The sequence below is a fragment of the Anomaloglossus baeobatrachus genome, chromosome 7 (genome assembly GCF_048569485.1).
Source record: "Anomaloglossus baeobatrachus isolate aAnoBae1 chromosome 7, aAnoBae1.hap1, whole genome shotgun sequence".
Lineage (NCBI taxonomy): Eukaryota > Metazoa > Chordata > Amphibia > Anura > Aromobatidae > Anomaloglossus > Anomaloglossus baeobatrachus.
This window is the reverse complement of record NC_134359.1, coordinates 270,719,609-270,738,877: the sequence shown is the minus strand read 5'-3', so window position 1 is coordinate 270,738,877 and position 19,269 is coordinate 270,719,609. Positions and strand designations below refer to the sequence as shown.

The window sequence follows — 19,269 nt, the reverse complement described above, 5'->3', positions numbered from 1 at the left end:
GGTCCACTGTGCGGTGTAAGGGACCGCCGCTATGGTGGGTGAAGAGTGAGCGGGTTGCTGCTAGCGATCGTCTGGAATGTCACAGACGATCTATGTACACCGATCTGCCCTAACCCGTGAGGGTTGTATGGCACAGATCTCACGGCTCGGTGTACCTGTTCCACGGGGAAGCACAGAGGTGCCCACGCACGTGTGCCAGTGGAAGTCACGAGAATATGGCACGAGGGTAGCACAGAGGTGCCCACGCACGTGTGCTTTCAATAACCAGGTGAGTCCAATGGAGACTTGAGGAGCTCACCTGGGACAGGAACACGGCCTGTTGACGGGGGTACTGCCGGAGCAGCAAGGCAGGAACACTGCCTGCAAACGAGGTACTGCCGGAGCAGCAAGGGCCAAGCCCACAAGAGACAGTAATGCCTGAGCAGTGGCGTGGCAGCACGCTGCCAGACATCCAAACATAGAAGGACGGTCGCGCGCCGCCATGATGGCAGGGGGAGCTTTTAAGGAGGTGCAGCTCCACCCGAGGGCGGGCGCGAGGCGGAGATGACGGACTTGACCCAATCAGGGTCAACGACGTCCCAGCCTGGCCAGTCAGGATTCACCACGTCACCAGCCTTGTCATCAAGCCGTGTGACGTTAGTGAGCGAATCAGGACCCACCACGCATTGCACATGCTCACCCTCCTGCCTCTGGGAAATAGAGGCGGGATCCTCGGTCTCACAATGTGGAGAGATAACGGGAAACTCACTGCTTCCCTGAGCAGTAAACCTCTGCACATTGCGCAGCCTCGCAGACCTTCGGGGCCGCTGAGCAGGAGAGTCTGTGGCAGGCCAGGAATGGGAGACCGCTTCACTCCTTGTAACAGGAGAACCACTAGGTGTCACCCTTCTGCTGCCTCTCTGAGAAGGTATCTCCTGCACACTGCGCAGTCTGGCAGACCTTCGGCGCTGCTGAGCAGGAGTGCTCGTGGCAGGCAAGGAATGGGAGACTGCCTCAGTCCTTGCCTCAGGAGAGCCACGAGATGTAACATGGCCCCCCCCCTGTCCGTGCTCGAAGGCCGCTATCAAACTCGGGGCGCGGATATGATCCTCCAACTCCCAGGATCTATGCTCCGGACCACGGCCGGCCCACTCCACGAGGTAGTACCTCTTGCCCTGTATGACTTTTGTCTCCACAAGTTTTGCCACCTCAGGGTCGTCGGACGGGGAGTCGGTTTGAGCCGGCAGGGACCCCGAGAATTTATTAAGTCGTACGAGTTTCAGGAGGGACACGTGAAAGGTGTTGGCTATAGCCCAGCGTGGAGGGAGCTGGAGTCGATATGCCACTGGGTTTACCTGCTGTAGTACTTTAAATGGACCCAGATACCTAGGGGCGAATTTGGCTGCCTGTACCCGTAGGTTAACATTCTTAGAGGACAGCCATACTAGGTCACCAGGGGCGAAGGATGGTGCAGGGCGGCGGCGAACATCAGCCGTTGTCACCATCCGGTCTTTAGCCCTTTTAAGAGCCTCTTGGGTGTCATCCCAGATCTCCCGGGCCTTGGTCGCCCAATCCTCCACTCTAGTATTGGGTGACGTAATGGGCATCGGAACCGGGATTCTGGGATGTTGTCCGTTATTGAGTAGGAACGGAGTCTGGCCAGAGGATTCATGGACCGAATTGTTAATGGCAAATTCAGCCCAAGGAAGGAGGTTAGCCCAGTTGTCGTGGTGCGCGGATATAAAATGGCGGAGGTAAGTTACCAAGGTCTGATTAGTCCTCTCCACTAGTCCATTGGTCTCGGGATGGTATGCGGAGGAGATGTTCAGCTCTATCTGCAGGAGCTTACAGAGCTCTCTCCAGAAGCGAGACGCGAACTGGGGACCCCGGTCGCTCACCACCTTGTCAGGCATGCCATGCAACCTAAATACATGCCGAATGAACAAGGTGGCGAGAGCACGTGACGTCGGGAGTCGTGGGAGAGGCACCAAGTGGACCATTTTAGAGAAGTGGTCCGTGATGACCCATACGACCCTGTGCCGTGCTGACTTGGGCAGATCTCCCAGAAAGTCCATCCCCACCACTTCCCAGGGACGATCCGGCACTGGCAGTGGGTGAAGAAGACCTGCCGGTCTCTGCCGGGACGGCTTATTCCGAGCACACGACATACAGGCTCCCACATATTCCTGTATGTCCTGGGGTAGTCTCGGCCACCAATAATGCCTGGTCACCAGGTCTCTGGTCCTTTTGACCCCGAAGTGACCCCCAACCTTGGAGGCATGGGCCCACGATAGCACCTCGTTCCGTAGTTCAGGGGGAACGAGGGTTTTGCCAGGTGGCACCTGGTCCAAAGAAGTGGGAGTGACCATCCTCAAGCTGTCCGGGGGTAGTATAAGACGAGGCTCCTCCTCGTCCTCCTCCAACACAACCATACAACGTGACAAGGCATCGGTCCGTACGTTCTTCTCACCGGCCAGGTGGCGGATAATAAAGCGGAACCGGGAGAAGAATAAAGACCAACGGGCCTGCCTTGGGTTCAGGCGTTGTGCTGTCTGGAGGTATGTGAGGTTTTTGTGGTCAGAAAAAACCTCAAATGGATGCTTCGCACCCTCCAGGAGATGCCGCCATTCCTGGAATGCTAGTTTCATCGCCAGTAACTCCCTATCCCCTATGGAGTAGTTCCTCTCGGCCGGAGAAAAGGTCTTGGAGAAAAAGAAACACGGATGTTTCCTTCCTCGTTCGTTTTTCTGGTACAGGACTGCACCTGCACCGACTGAAGAGGCGTCTACCTCCAGTAGGAAGGGTTTGGAGATGTCTGGACGATGAAGGATGGGAGCTCTGGAGAAGTGAGTTTTGAGAGTGTGAAATGCCTCTACCGTTTCCCGTGTCCATGCTTTGGGATTAGCGCCATTGCGGGTAAGGGCAATGATGGGTGCTGCCACCGTCGAGAAGTTGGGAATGAACTGGCGATAATAATTGATAAACCCCAAGAATCGCTGGATCGCCTTCAGCGAGCGGGGCTCAGGCCAGTTCATCACTGTCTCCAACTTCCCCGGATCCATTGCTAACCCCTGACTGGACACTATGTACCCCAGGAACGGCAAGGATTCCTGTTCTAAAACACACTTTTCCAGCTTAGCATATAACGAATGGGTGCGGAGCCTCTTAAGTACTCGGATGACATCCCTCCGATGGGTGGTAAGATCGGGGGAGAAGATAAGAATGTCATCCAGGTATGCAACCACGGAAAGATACAAATCCCGGAAAATGTCATTCACAAAGTCTTGAAATACGGCGGGGGCATTGCAGAGTCCGAAGGGCATTACTAGATACTCGTAGTGACCGTCCCTGGTGTTAAAGGCGGTCTTCCACTCATCGCCCTTTCGGACTCGCACTAGATTATACGCCCCGCGTAGATCCAGCTTTGTGAAGACCTTTGCCCCGCGGAATCGATCAAATAGCTCAGTAATGAGGGGCAAAGGGTATTTGTTCTTGATTGTGATTGCATTTAATCCCCTGTAATCGATACAGGGGCGCAGATCCCCTTCTGTTACGGGGGGACCGGCAGATTAGGACCAGGGGGTATATATCCTAATCGCCAGTCGGGGCCCACCGTGCTCCAGATGACAAAGGAGCTGCTGGCACCTGAGGGTTAGGCGGAGACTATAGAGCTGGATGGCTCTGAGATAACCCAGGAACTCTGGGAACCGGTCACGTGTGTTGGGACACGTCAGACCGGACGACAACCCGATTAGCGTTTTGGTGCACCTAGCGCTACACCAACCACGTGTGCAGGAAACACGTCAGGCCGGGTGGTAACCAGGTAGCGTTGACCGGAAGACCGCCACGAAAGCGCCCTGTCGGCCACGTGTGTAGGACACGTCAGGCCGAGCGGTCCTCCGATTAGCGTTTCTGGCCACCTCTCGACTGGCCACGTGTGTAGGACACGTCAGGCCAGATGGGTACACCAGTAGCGTTGACCGGGAAGCCGAGGAGGATAAGGAACACCCTGTTAACTCCACAGGGGTCCTGTGGTACACTGTCCGTGCGCGTAGGGGGCACAACCGGACAGGTGGCACAGCAGGTGCGTTGTCCGTGTGCGTAGGGGGCACAATCGGACAGGTGGCGCAGCAGGTGCGTTGTCCGTGTGCGTAGGGGGCACAATCGGACAGGTGGCGCAGCAGGTGCGTTGTCCGTGTGCGTAGGGGGCACAATCGGACAGGAAGCACAGCAGCCGCAACCCAGTTAACGCCACTGGGCTGCTACAGCAAGACTGGAACGGCAGGAGGGAAGCACGGCGCCTGACCCTGATGTGCCGAGCCACGAATCTTGGCGTGACAGGCACCGTTCGCCTAACCCTACCTACTGCTTCCCAACATAGGCTTATGCCGCAATGAGGCTCTAACATGGAGGTGTGCTCTGACTGAGCAAATGTGAAGACTGCGCACCTCCATGTTGTCTCCAGCCCCTTTTATAACCTGGGTCCGCCCCAAACCCAGGGTGGAACCACCAAGGTCCAATAGCAGAGTGCCATGTCATTAGTGACGTCACATGCGACCTATCCGGAATCGCCACGTCATTGATGACTTCATTGCAGCCACGCCCCAAACACTTCACCAGTCATCGTCTGACGACCAATACTGAGGTGCCAGATCATAGGAGCGGGCCTCTGCGAGCCAGTCCGGAGTTGCCACGTCATCAGGACACCTGACACCCTCTGCCCTATCAGGGCCTGCCACCTCACGGACATGCTCAGTGAGGTCCTTACCGGACCTAGCCTCTGGTGCACTAAGTGCCTGAGCATGCCCAGTAGCCTGAGCAACAGGCTCAGAAAGCAGACTATCAGTTTGAGCATGCTCAGTAGGCACATCCCAGCACTTAGACACAGCACGAAGTCCAAGTACCTGTGCAAAGAGGCTGTTAGGGTTAATTGTGGGAGCATGCTCAGTAGCCTGAACTGAGGACTTAGTCTCAGACATAACACAATCAGGCTGAGCATGCTCACTAGGCAAAACACCGGGCTTAAACTCTGGCTGGGGTAAATCGGCGCACGCATGCGCACTAGCCGCCTCTCCACACTTAGACGTGGTGCAAGGAACAGCCAACTGGACGACCCGAGGCACGGCCAAGAACGGCAGCCGGCGCCTGGGCGCAACAGGAACCGCAGCAGGCTGCTTGCGGCTATGGCGGCGCCGGTTCGTAACAGTACCCCCCCCTCTAGCGGCCCTCCCACTCGAATGGTCTATAGTCGCCACAGATACCACTGAGCGACGGGCGGAAGATGGAGACATGCAGTGGGAGCTACAAGACTCGCTCCACCGTGTAATCACCCCAGACGACCAGTCGATATGTGGGGAATGTTGCTTCAACCAAGGAATACCCAGCAGAATATCATCTGCACCCTTAGGGAGAACCAGAAATGAAATGGTCTCCCTATGCCCAGATGACATGGTAAGAGTAATGGGCACTGTCCGCTGGTGAATTACCTTGGGCAACAAGGACCCATCCAATACACGGACTCTCACTGGCCTTGGCATTTGCACCAGTGGGATGGCATGCCGCCGGGCAAAAGAGGAGGAGATGAAACTATCCCCAGCACCTGTGTCCACACTTGCCCTTGTGGACCATGTTGACCCCTTAAAGGAAATGGACGTGGGAAACGTCACCCTAATGGATGACGCAGAGTCCAGTCTACCTCCAGCTATGGTCACCAATCGTGGTCGCTTATCCTGACGCTTTGGGCAACGGTTGGCATAATGACCATACTGCCCACAAGCGAAACAGGAAATGCCCTTGCGACTCGAAGACCTAGCAACACCAACCCTAGAGATGTCCATAGGGACAGAGATGTCCTCTAAGGGAGGTGCAGTAGGAGAGACCACTACAGCGGCTGAACGACCCTCTGACCTGCGCTCCAGCTGACGTTCGGAGGTCCGCAGGTCAATGCGGGTAGCCAGAGTCATGAGGCCCTCAAGGGTAGTTGGTACCTCACGCGACGCTAATGCGTCCTTCACGTGCGAGGCTAATCCCCTCCAGAACAGTGGAATGAGAGTCCTCTCTGACCACCCCAGTTCTGCAGCAAGTGTCCTGAAACTCACAGCATATTGACTTGAGGAGGTACGCCCCTGCTTCAAAGTCAGTAGCTGTAGGGCCGAGTCGTGAGTGACCTGAGGCCCCAGGAACACTTGTCGCAAGGACTCCAAAAACTCCTTAGAGTCCTGTACTACGGGGTCATTCCTCTCCCACAATGGTGTAGCCCACTCCAGTGCTCTATCAGACAGCAAGGAGATGATAAACCCCACCTTCGACCTCTCTGTAGGAAACCGTGCAGCCAACAGCTCTAGATGGACTGAGCACTGGTTCACGAATCCCCTACATGCCTTGCTGTTCCCCGTAAACTTGTTGGGCAGCGAGAGGTGAGGGAGGGTTGGAGTAGGCTTGGTGACTGACACCATTGCAGCCGCTTGAGCCACCACATCATCCATATTAGCAGCAAGAGCAGACTTCTCCAGAGACCTCACTCTAAAATCAAGCTGCAGCATGAACTGACGTAGCTGCTCCATCTCCGCCATGCCAGCCAGACCCTGGCGCAGTCTTACTGTTACGGGGGGACCGGCAGATTAGGACCAGGGGGTATATATCCTAATCGCCAGTCGGGGCCCACCGTGCTCCAGATGACAAAGGAGCTGCTGGCACCTGAGGGTTAGGCGGAGACTATAGAGCTGGATGGCTCTGAGATAACCCAGGAACTCTGGGAACCGGTCACGTGTGTTGGGACATGTCAGACCGGACGACAACCCGATTAGCGTTTTGGTGCACCTAGCGCTACACCAACCACGTGTGCAGGAAACACGTCAGGCCGGGTGGTAACCAGGTAGCGTTGACCGGAAGACCGCCACGAAAGCGCCCTGTCGGCCACGTGTGTAGGACACGTCAGGCCGAGCGGTCCTCCGATTAGCGTTTCTGGCCACCTCTCGACTGGCCACGTGTGTAGGACACGTCAGGCCAGATGGGTACACCAGTAGCGTTGACCGGGAAGCCGAGGAGGATAAGGAACACCCTGTTAACTCCACAGGGGTCCTGTGGTACACTGTCCGTGCGCGTAGGGGGCACAACCGGACAGGTGGCACAGCAGGTGCGTTGTCCGTGTGCGTAGGGGGCACAATCGGACAGGTGGCGCAGCAGGTGCGTTGTCCGTGTGCGTAGGGGGCACAATCGGACAGGTGGCGCAGCAGGTGCGTTGTCCGTGTGCGTAGGGGGCACAATCGGACAGGAAGCACAGCAGCCGCAACCCAGTTAACGCCACTGGGCTGCTACAGCAAGACTGGAACGGCAGGAGGGAAGCACGGCGCCTGACCCTGATGTGCCGAGCCACGAATCTTGGCGTGACAGGCACCGTTCGCCTAACCCTACCTACTGCTTCCCAACATAGGCTTATGCCGCAATGAGGCTCTAACATGGAGGTGTGCTCTGACTGAGCAAATGTGAAGACTGCGCACCTCCATGTTGTCTCCAGCCCCTTTTATAACCTGGGTCCGCCCCAAACCCAGGGTGGAACCACCAAGGTCCAATAGCAGAGTGCCATGTCATTAGTGACGTCACATGCGACCTATCCGGAATCGCCACGTCATTGATGACTTCATGGCAGCCACGCCCCAAACACTTCACCAGTCATCGTCTGACGACCAATACTGAGGTGCCAGATCATAGGAGCGGGCCTCTGCGAGCCAGTCCGGAGTTGCCACGTCATCAGGACACCTGACACCCTCTGCCCTATCAGGGCCTGCCACCTCACGGACATGCTCAGTGAGGTCCTTACCGGACCTAGCCTCTGGTGCACTAAGTGCCTGAGCATGCCCAGTAGCCTGAGCAACAGGCTCAGAAAGCAGACTATCAGTTTGAGCATGCTCAGTAGGCACATCCCAGCACTTAGACACAGCACGAAGTCCAAGTACCTGTGCAAAGAGGCTGTTAGGGTTAATTGTGGGAGCATGCTCAGTAGCCTGAACTGAGGACTTAGTCTCAGACATAACACAATCAGGCTGAGCATGCTCACTAGGCAAAACACCGGGCTTAAACTCTGGCTGGGGTAAATCGGCGCACGCATGCGCACTAGCCGCCTCTCCACACTTAGACGTGGTGCAAGGAACAGCCAACTGGACGACCCGAGGCACGGCCAAGAACGGCAGCCGGCGCCTGGGCGCAACAGGAACCGCAGCAGGCTGCTTGCGGCTATGGCGGCGCCGGTTCGTAACACCTTCCTTCTTCTGCACAAAAAAGAACCCTGCACCAGCCGGTGAAATAGACTTGCGAATGAACCCCTTCGCCAGGCTGTCCTGAATATATTTGGACATAGCCTCCGTCTCTGGAGCAGAGAGTGGATACACTCTGCCCCTAGGGGGCTCGGAGCCTGGCTTCAGGTCTATTCGGCAATCATATGGCCGGTGGGGAGGAAGAGTATCTGCGGCCCTTTTGGAAAAGACATCCCTGTAGGCCTCATAAGGTGTCGGTAAACCCGGCCCCTCAGTATTCCCTGAGGACCCAACCGACCTAATGGTAGCGGGTGGTTCGGTAGTCACGAGGTGCTCTCTACAGGATCCTGCCCAGGATGAGATCTCCCCTGTTGCCCAGTTGAGTATAGGAGCATGCTGTCTCAACCAGGGAAGGTCCAGTAGGATCTCATCCGTCCCCCCTGGAAGCACCAGGAAGGACACCTGCTCATGGTGTCCCGGTGGTACATCCATCCTGAGAGGGATGGTGATCTGGGTGATAGGATCGAGTAGTATGGACCCGTCGACTACCCGGACCCTGAGTGGCTTGGGCAACAGAACCAGGGGAACTGAGTATCGGGTTGCCAGGGAGGTCGAGATGAAATTGCCTTCAGCGCCTGAGTCCAAGCAAGCCAGGGCAGAGAAGAGAGTAGTGCCGAACTGCAACTGGGCGCTGATAGTCAACCTAGAGGGAGAAGTAGCGTCTAGAGTCCCCCCTCTGATAGAAACTAGACGCTGTCTTTTCCCGACGGTTTGGGACATAGGGTAGCTATGTGTCCCCTCTGCCCACAGGAAAAGCAGATGACACAAGACCGAGAACCTGGGGCAGAGGAGACCACCTTGGACACCTCCATTGACTCCACGGAGTCGCCTACAGGACTGGCTGGGGGACCTGTCTGATGGAAGACGGGAGTCAGACGCTTTTTAGGCCGAGAAGGCGTGGGTGCTGAAGAGACCTCGAGCCTTCGCTCCGCCTGGCGGATGTCTATGCGAGAGGCAACCTGAATCAAGGACTCTAAAGTGGCAGGCACCTCACGTGTGGCCAGTGCGTCTTTGACAAACCCTGCCAGGCCCTCCCAAAACACAGGGACAAGGACCTTAAGTATATGATAAAAAAGTCCATACTGACGAAGGCCTCCAGCCGAAACGTCAATTATAATTTTTGGACCAAGTACATGTGATGAAATATTGAATAAATTTGTCAATAAAACAATTTTTTTGCATACAAATTAATGTATCATTGCCTTTTTGGGAGCGGTAGTGTGCCGGGGTTATCTCCCTTTTTGTATATGTTTTTTTACCTCAGAGCACCTATCTTTTCAGTGACGCAGGGCTTCTCTTTGTATTGATATTATACATGGAGGCCTGGGGAGGCTGGCTGCTATATTATACATGGAGGCCTGGGAGGCTGGCTGCTATATTATACATGGAGGCCTGGAGAGGTTGGCTGCATTATTATATATGGAGGCCTGGTGAGGCTGCATAATAAACATGAAGGACACCTTATACATTGAATATAGAGGTGTAATATACATAGAGGTCTATGAGGCTGCATTATACTGGAGGTCTATAGGGCTGCATTAAAATGGAGGTCGGGGGGGGCTGTATAATACAAAATGAAGGGACACCCTATACATGGAATATAGGGGTGAATTATACATGGAGGAGTATGGGGCTGCATAATGCCATCTGACGTTTTATGGGGTTGTGTTATAATACATATAGGACTATGGGGGCTACATTATAATATATGGAGGACTATGGAGGCTACCTTATACACGGACTATGGAAGTGCATTATAAAACATGGAGGACTATGTGGTGCAGTATAATATATGGAGAACTATGAGGTGAATTTTAATACATGGAGAACTATGGGAAATGCATTATAATTGAAGGGCTACTTTATACATGGAGGATTATGGGGGTGCATTATAATATATGGAGGGCTATGTATCTGCATTCTAATATATGAAGGGTTATGTGGGACCCTTTATACAATTATTTGGAAGGCTATGTGGGGGCTGTTATAGTATTTTGAGAACTTTATACAGGGGGGACAAAGATACAAGTATGGGATGGAAATGTTTTGTGCTGAGGGAAAAAGGCTCTTTCCCTCAGCACCCAGCTTTCCCATGTTCTGATATACATCTCTCAGCACCCAGCTTTCCCATGTTCTGATATACATCTCTCAGCACCCAGCTTTCCCATGTTCTGATATACATCTCTCAGCACCCAGCTTTCCCATGTTCTGATATACATCTCTCAGCACCCAGCTTTCCCATGCTCTGATATGGGAAAGCTGGGTGCTGAGGACAAGATAAATATCAGAACATAGGAAAGCTGGGTGCTGATAGAGGGATTTCAGGGTGCTGTGGGTGAGAGCCAAGTGTCAGCATCATTATCCTGTACCCCGAATGTCAGTGTCATTATCCCCTACCCCAAGTGTCTGTGTATGTGGAGGGGGGGCCCAGGTCTAAACTTTGCACCGGGGCCCATCCAACTCAAGTTACGTCACTGACTGTATGTGTACATTTATAATATGTTTTTATGTGTTTGTGATTGTCTCCCATTGTTTCCTATAGGGTTCGAGTGGTTCGCCAGACCGAACTCGAACGCGGCCTTCGTTCAGCGAACCGAATTGAGACGAACTGCGGCCGGTTGGCTCATCTCTAGTTGTGACTACAATTGTTATGACTTTATAGAACAAAAGGACTCAGCAAAATAACAGGCAGATGTGGAGGATCAGTTCTTGAAAGTGAACTTTGTGGCGATGATAAGACTGATATTGGAGTGATCAGAACACATCTAAGCTCTAGACCGCTATGTACATGCGCACACGGGCGGTCACTTGTCTATGTGCGCACGTTGCGTTTTTTTCCGTGCAAATGCTGCGTTTTGAACTGCAGCGTTTTCAGTGCCAAATTGCATGCATTCAGCTTCCCCAGCAAAGTCTATGAGAAAGCCGAAAAATCTATGCACACGCTGCGTTTGTGAACGCAGAGTTTTGGATGCCCAAAATCGCTGTGGGAAGAAAAAGCAGCATGTCACTTTTTTTGTGCGTTGTAGCTGCGTTCTCCACACATTGAAATCAATGATGTGGGTCAAAACGCAACCAAAATGCACTTGAACTGCATTTTTGTTGCGTTTCGCATGCTTTTTGACAAACAAAACGCAGGTCTTTTCAGTCTCCCTGTCAATGTCGGTGAATCTCCCTCTGTCTGTCGGTCGGTCTCTTTCTCTGTCAGTTGATCGTTCTGTCTCTCTCTCTGTCTGTCCCTCTCTCTGTCCGTCGGTAAGTCTCTCCCCATCTCTCACACTCCCCGATCCCCAGCGCGGCGCTGCACGGCTGTAACACTGCTCCGTCGGCTTTTCCTCTTTTGAAAATGCGGGCCGCTCATTATTCAATCTGGTATTCCCTACTTTCCCCGCCCACCAGCGCCTATGATTGGTTGCAGTCAGACACGCCCCCACGCTGAGTGACAGATGTCTCACTGCAACCAATCACAGCCGCAGGTGGGCGGGTCTATATCGTGCAGTAAAATAAGTAATAGTATAGTATAGCCACACGGCTGAAGGCTGGTATTCTCAGGATGAGGAGCCCCACGTTATGGGGAGCCCCCCAGCCTAACAATATCAGCCAGCAGCCGCCCGGAATTGCCGCATTCTTTAGATGGCACAGTCCAGGGACTCTACCCGGTTCATCCCGAATTGCCCTGGTACGGCAGCAATTGACGTAATACCTCTCCAGGTCCGGCTTAATTGTACCGCCCTGATAGGGGCCCGGACGCTTCTCCGCGGCTCGGGCCGAGCCGCTCGAGGTCCGGGCTCGGGTTGTCTGTGACACGAGCGCCTCCGGACCGGGGGCCACGTCGCTCTGTTAAGGGGAGAGCCAGTAGTGTGGTGGTGGTGTGGGTCAAGGTGCGCAGCCGGGGAGGGCCGCGTTGTCATCCTACGGGTCATGACGCCACCCACGGGTCGTGGTGACGGGATGCACCACCGCTGCGGCTGAAGTGAAGGTGCGGGCTCATCCGGGATCGGTCTTGCGGTCACAGCCTAGATGTTAGCCCCTCCGTGGGTAGGGGCGGTGTGTCCCGGGGCCCGGTGGGGGACTGCCAACGGTGTTGTTGTCGGGATGCAGGGTGCCATGCTGCGGTGCAGTGTCGTGCCCGGATCGCACTGGTGTACTTACGATTAATTCACATTCAGAGTCGCTGGTAAACCAAAGTTCGAGTATGGTAGGGTCCCGCAGCCGGCTGCTTGTGTCCCCTTGTGAGGTTGATGGTGGCCCCTTTCCCTTGCACCTCTTGTTGTGGTTTTTGGCTCCCCTGCCTGGACAGTGGTAGCCCGCTCCCCGGCGTTGAGCTGCCGGAGGAGCCCTCGGTTGCCCGCAGGTGCTGGCCCGTCGGATGTTTGGCCCTTGGCGGTGGCTCTCACCTGGTATCGGTGGGCTTTTGCCTTCTTTCTGGACTTTGGGTGAGGATGAACCCGTGAGGTCCAGCCTGCAATCAGTTAGTTTGCCTATACTCAGTGGCTTCTAAGCTAGGATGGGGTCTGAGTACCCGGTTTCTGGTGCTCCGGTAAATGGTTGACTCCTTGGTTCAGGGCCGGCGGGCTCCAACCCTGGCCCGGTCCCTAAGGTTCCGTCGGCTGCTGTACCAGTACTCCTGCAGGCGGCCACCACCGTCTGCCTGCCTGATGGTTCAAGGGTCCCAGGCTCCTAGCCGGGTCCCTGACAGCTCTACAACTCCACTCCTCTCACTGTCACTCGACTCCAACTAGGCTGTTTGTATTTCCCAGCTGATCACTCTCAAAAGCCGGCCGCTCAGCTGATCGCTCTCAATAGCCGGCCGCCAGGCGATCAGCTGAAAGTTCGGCCGCCGAGAGACAAAATAAAGTTTCTGTGATTTAAAAAAAAAAAAAAGCATGCGCAGTGAAAAATAAAGAATTCAGTCGCTCAAAAAACGTTACATGCTGCATTCCTTACGCCCGGCGGAAGCAACGCAGCGTCGGCCAGCGGAAGCAACGCAGTTACTTTTGGCACAATCCGTCATCCATACAAGTCTATGGGAAACAGAGGAATCCGTTAACGAATTCCACTGTTTTTCAAAAGGGCGGTGTTACGGGGGGACCGGCAGATTAGGAAAAGGGGGTATATATCCCTATCGGCAGTCAGGGCCCACCATGCTCCAGATGGCAATGAAGCTGCTGGATCCCTGTGGGTTAAGTGGACTTTATAGGACTGATGACTCATAGATAACCAGCACACCAGGGAACCGGTCACGTGTGTAGAGACACGTCAGACCGGATGACAACCCAGTTAGCGTTACGGTGGAATTGGCGCAACCCCGACCACGTGTATAGGGAACACGTCAGGCCGGATGGTGACCAGGTAGTGTTGACCGAGAAGACCGCTGCGACAGCGCCCTGTCGGCCACGTCTGTTAGACACGACAAGCCGAGCGATCCTTCGATTAGCGTTTCTGGTCACTACGCTAATGGTGACGTATGTAGAGGACATGTCAGGCCAAGAGATCACACCAGTAGCGTTGACTGGGAAGGCAAGGAGGATAATAGGTTCACACACCCAATCCTGGAACACCCTGTTAACTCCACAGGGGTCCTGGGGTATGCTGTACGTGTGCGTAAGAGGCACAACTGGTGACGCAGGGGACGTAACAGGCGGATTGCGCCAAAAGGTAAATAACGCAAGTGTGAAAGTACCCTTACCCGTCACTGGGCCAGTTTGGGATGTCACAGCGGCCTGGCCCGGTTCCGTGCCCCGACGGTGTCTATAAGAGATGAAGGGGTTGGTTGGGGACGTTGGTAGTAGTAGTTATTTGTAACGCCACCTGTGGTATGCAGCCAGTTGTTAGCGGCCGCTGCAGAATGTCTCTCTTCTGGGGCAGATGGTGATGCAGCTTAGGTGTTGCAGCTCTCCACAGACAGAGCTAGGCCCCAGGTTGGGGGTGGCTGTTCAACCATGTGCGAGAGTGCAGGGCGCGGTATGGATCAGACAACAGAGCGGTTGCAGTTTAAGTTGTATCCTGAATGACTTGCTCCTGTTGTTTGACTGCCAAACTCCGCTGTGATGGGCTCCAGCCGATGCCGGATAGTTCGGAGGCCTGAACCGGTGGGATGCTCCGTGAGGCCTTCCTTCCTGCGCTGTGTTGTGCGAGTCCTGTGCTGTATTGTGCGAGTCCCTGTGGCTTAGATCTACGCTGGGATCCGAGTCCTGGGGGTGATTATGTGGCGCCCCAGGACCTGGTCGCCACAACAGCATTGCCCTCCCAAAGGGTTAATGCTGAGCCTGGAGGTAATTGGGAGATCTATTGGCCAGTAAGTTAACACCCAACACAGTTCTCCCTCCGGCCAGCAGGGGGAGCTCTGAACCTGGAACTTCAGGGAGCATTCCTTAAGTCTGGCTGATGGGAGGAAGTAGTGGTTAGTCTGTAGGGAGCAGTATAAGTGAACAGACGCAGAGTGTGCTGTCCTGTGAATCTGGGGCCTGGAGCTAGAGTAGCTTGGTCCAGAGAAGCAGGAGTAGCTGAGAGGCAGCAGAGAGACTCGGACATCGGAGTCTGTGGCCACCAGGGCTTAAACATATTCCCTGGTAGCCGAATCCGAAGGGCAGGAGAGCTGCAAGCCCCTGGCCCAAACATCCCAAAGGTACAGCTGCAGCATCAGGGCCCGGTGTGGACTCCAGCAGAGAAGCACCAGAGAGAGGGCCTGCGCAGCCTGCTACAGAGGGAAAGGGACGTACCACCGGTCCCAGCAGAAAGAGGGCCATTGCTGGATTCAGAGAAGCAGGGTCCTAGCATAACAAAGAAAAGCACAGGAGTAGGCCTCATACTCAGCTGGCCAGAAAGATCACCCCAAGTACTTCCAGGCCGACCGGATCCCCATCACCACCTGTAACGGTCTCCCAGGACTGGACTGTGTTCGAAGTAAAAGAGGAAAAGGTAAAGAGACTGTTGTTTATGCCTGATTCTTTCATTGCCTGTCGGCCCTGCACCGTGTTAGCCGCACAACACCATAGACTCTCACAAGCACCAACAGCGCCCCGGGCATTGCTCCACCTGTGGGGAGCAGTACCAACATTGCTGCCACATCATCACCCCGGAGGCCTTACACAGCAGCGGCGGCTTAATAGCCGCAGACCACAGGTGGCGTCACGAACACAAACTTTATTACTTCAAGCCACATATTTTACTGACACCCACCAGGACCACGGAGCCGGGCCCAGCCACCACTGACTATCACCGGACCAGTTCTGCCCGGCACCGGGTGTCCCATAGCCCTGGGGTGGGCGAGTCAATTATGTTCCCCGTCTCGCATAGCAGGCAGCGCGAGCCTGTTGATGGGTTCGCCCTTTGGTCACGACTCCTGGCTCTATGTGCTACTTTTCCCAGGGCACTGTTGTGGGCCAGAAGACTTGACATCTTCTGCCTGACGAATTCTGCTGGCAGGCCATGAAGTGCCCACCAGCCTAGGGCTTCGAGATGTGTGCCAGTCATGAGTGAGATATGAGCTCTCTCCTCAGCGACTGTGTTCTCCTGCATCTCACTTGGTTCCCGTTGGTTTCTAGACTGCTGTATGTGGCTCCTCTCTCCCCAGATCAGTTGCCCAGCCCAACTGAGCACCTAAGCTAGTGGGTGGGAGGCCCCAGACGATGTGGTGACCATTCTAAATGACCTTAACCCCGTCCTGATGAGAGGGCAACTGGCTTTTGTATGTTTGTGGATTGTGAATGACCGGCACCGACCTCTTCCTTGCCCGGGATGATTACTGCACCTTTGGTAAGGCGTAGTACCCTGTGGTGACTGAAGCCTCAGGGGCGCCACACATACACCCCATATAGCGATGTATATCCTCCCTGTACAGCTGTATGGGTCCATATGTTGCTTTTAGTGATGGGGGATCGAACTGGTGTTTTTTTCTTGTTTTGCAAATTGCAGCCAATCAGGATGGTTCTTAACTAAGGAAGAGCAAACCTGAACTGTAAAGTTTGGGGATAACACTGGGCACTGGGTGTTCGGGTCTCGCACCTGTACACTAGCTTTTACCTGTATGTCTGGTTCCTGTTTAAGTTTATGACCTGAATAAAGAGAATACAGAGCAGCCAATCAGGAAGCATTTCCTATGTGGCACTACCGGCCCATTACAGCTGCATCAAGTATTGATAAGGCTGTGATTAGCAGCTCACCACTGAAGAAGCAAAAACAAATAAATGACTTGGGCTATTGCCCTATTTATGAAAGCCAGCTGAGATAAAGCAGCAGCTGTAGGCTGCAACCCCCCCCCCCCCCCAGCTGTCTGCTTTCCAGTGGCTGATCACAAATAGAGGATCCCATGCAGATTTTTTTATTAAATATAGAAAAAAAATATAAAAAGACTGACAGCACATCCACTAGGTGTGAACAGAAGCACACTGAAAATTCAACGTTTCAAAAATCTGTACAGCAGCAAATGAAAAGCTAAACTTTGTAATCATGTAGTACAGAGAATTTGAGAATTTGGCACTGCATTACTGCTATTGGGAAAAATGAGACAAAAAAGTGGTACGCCTTGTCTTTGTCGGGGTTACACAAATTGGCTAATTTTTAAACCACGTATTTCATTTTTTTCCAGTAGCAGTAATGCAGAGCAAAAATTTCTATATTTCAGGTTTACATATTTTAGCTCTTCAGATGTTACTGTACAGATTTTTGTAATGTAAAAAAAAAAATGGCTTGGAGTCCCCCTCATTGTTAATAACCAGCCGAGGTAAAGCAGGTAGCTGGTATTTACTAGGGAAGGAAGAGCCATGGCTATTGGCCCCTCCCAGCCTGATAATATCACCCTTCAGCCGCCAAAGAATTGGTATATAACATTAGATGCAGCAGCTCATCCCGCTTGCCCTGATGCGGTGGCAATATATGGGGTTAATAGCTGTGATTTGACAAAAAAACATAGCTGCCATCAAACCCTAGGATAGTAATGGGTAAAGCCCATATAGCGCTGTATACAGCAATATAGTGCGGACATATCAATCACTCCCGGCCTGAGAAGAGGAAACAAACCGGATCACCGCGTGTTACCGAGAACAAAGAGCGGAAACGCTCAGCCATAGGGCGGGAATTTCAAATTTAACGCTCAGCTAGTCAGTAAGGCTCTGGCTCCGCCCATAGACGCTGTTAACCCGTTACTGCCCGCAATGTTCAGAGTTTTCTAGTACCCCCATATACGGTACTACTGTTATCTCCATATGCTGCATACCGCCATAAATCTCCAAACGGTTTTGTATACTGACATTGCCATATAACCCCATAGTTCTGTATAATGCAGGATATTCCTAATCTAGAACTGTAAACCGCAATTTTACGCAATAAATCTGTATACAAAGTACTTTGAATTCAAACTAACACTATATACCGCGTTATTGTGCGGTATACCCAGTTTCTCCAGAATCAAGCTCTGCTGTAGACAATGTGGTGGCTCTTAGAAGAGCCTTTGTGGTGTGGAGGATGGGGGATCACCAGTAACGGCTCACTTGGCGCTGGTGTACTTGGTGACGGCCTTGGTGCCCTCGGACACGGCGTGCTTGGCCAGCTCTCCCGGCAGCAGCAGGCGCACGGCGGTCTGGATCTCCCGGGAGGTGATGGTGGAGCGCTTGTTGTAATGAGCCAGGCGGGAGGCTTCCCCTGCGATGCGCTCGAAGATGTCACCAACGAAGCAATTCATGATGCCCATGGCCTTGGAGGAGATGCCGGTGTCGGGGTGCACCTGCTTCAGCACCTTGTACACGTAGATGGCATAGCTCTCCTTCCTGGTCTTCCTCCGCTTCTTGCCGTCCTTCTTCTGAGTCTTGGTCACGGCTTTCTTGGAGCCCTTCTTGGCGGCTGGGGCGGACTTGGCAGGATCAGGCATGATGAGAGAAGAAAGATCTTGTCACAAGATAAGAGAATAATAACCTTGCTCCTCCCAAGGCGGCCGTATTTATAGACCGGCCATGCAAATGAGCACTGATGACACATCGCCGTTCCATTGGGTGAAAAAGGCATGTGACTTGTGGAACGTCATGATCACCGCCCCTGCAGCTCATTGGAGGATCCACAAGTCTCATTTCCATGGATGACTTCAGATTCAGTCAATGACAGGAAAGGAGGGCGGAGCAGCAGCTTATAAAACACTCCGGAGCCGCACTCGCGTCACATTACGGTTTTTTATCGTCTGATCTCCGAAAAAGCAACGCAGCGATGTCTGGACGCGGCAAACAAGGAGGGAAGGCCCGCGCTAAGGCCAAGACCCGCTCATCCCGGGCAGGACTGCAGTTCCCAGTCGGTCGTGTGCACAGGCTTCTCCGCAAGGGCAATTACGCCGAGAGAGTGGGCGCCGGCGCTCCGGTCTACCTGGCCGCTGTGCTCGAGTATCTGACTGCTGAGATCCTGGAATTGGCCGGCAATGCTGCCCGGGACAACAAGAAGACCCGCATCATCCCCCGTCACCTGCAGCTGGCTGTGCGCAATGACGAGGAGCTGAACAGGCTGCTGGGTGGGGTGACCATTGCCCAGGGAGGCGTCCTGCCCAACATCCAGGCCGTGCTGCTGCCCAAGAAGACCGAGAGCGGCAAGAAGAGCAAGTAACGCCGCTGATCCGCATCATCCACAACACAAAGGCTCTTCTAAGAGCCACCACCCCGTCCTCACAGGAGCTGGCGCCGCTGATCTCTGCTGTGGTTCTGTACATATAGATTTATTATGGCCGCGGTTCTATATATCTCCGGGGGTATAAGCTGCACCCGGCAGTGTGAATAGTCCTGTGCATTATGAGGTTGGCACAGTGGTTGTTGTTCCTGGCACTAATCAGGTTTATCATCTGCGCTGTCACTCGTGTTCTGTTGGAAGCAGCGGTCACAGCACAAGGGAGTGTGAAATATCCACATACAGACACCTCACTGATGGTTCGTAATATGGGATTCTCTGCTCCGGTGTCTTCTACACAACCCTCTTCTCCATCCTCCATGTCCTGCAGTGGGAGGCG

The 19,269-nt window shown here is 53.9% G+C and overlaps 2 protein-coding genes across 2 annotated transcripts; one reads left to right on the top strand and one right to left on the bottom strand.

Moving 5' to 3' along the window:
• Positions 1–17,775: 17,775 nt before the first annotated feature.
• On the bottom strand, positions 17,776–18,156 carry LOC142246202 (histone H2B 1.1-like). The gene has a single exon (XM_075319237.1). The coding sequence runs from the start codon at positions 18,154–18,156 to the stop codon at positions 17,776–17,778; it is 381 nt and encodes a 126-aa protein (XP_075175352.1).
• Positions 18,157–18,485: 329 nt separating this feature from the next.
• On the top strand, positions 18,486–18,872 carry LOC142246201 (histone H2A type 1-like). Its single transcript, XM_075319236.1, has one exon. The coding sequence runs from the start codon at positions 18,486–18,488 to the stop codon at positions 18,870–18,872; it is 387 nt and encodes a 128-aa protein (XP_075175351.1).
• The last annotated feature ends 397 nt before the right edge of the window (positions 18,873–19,269 follow it).

Coding starts and splice junctions, on each gene's coding strand:
- LOC142246202 (XM_075319237.1), bottom strand. CDS start 18,156: ATGCCTGATCCTGCCAAGTCCGCCCCAGCCGCCAAGAAGGGCTCCAAG.
- LOC142246201 (XM_075319236.1), top strand. CDS start 18,486: ATGTCTGGACGCGGCAAACAAGGAGGGAAGGCCCGCGCTAAGGCCAAG.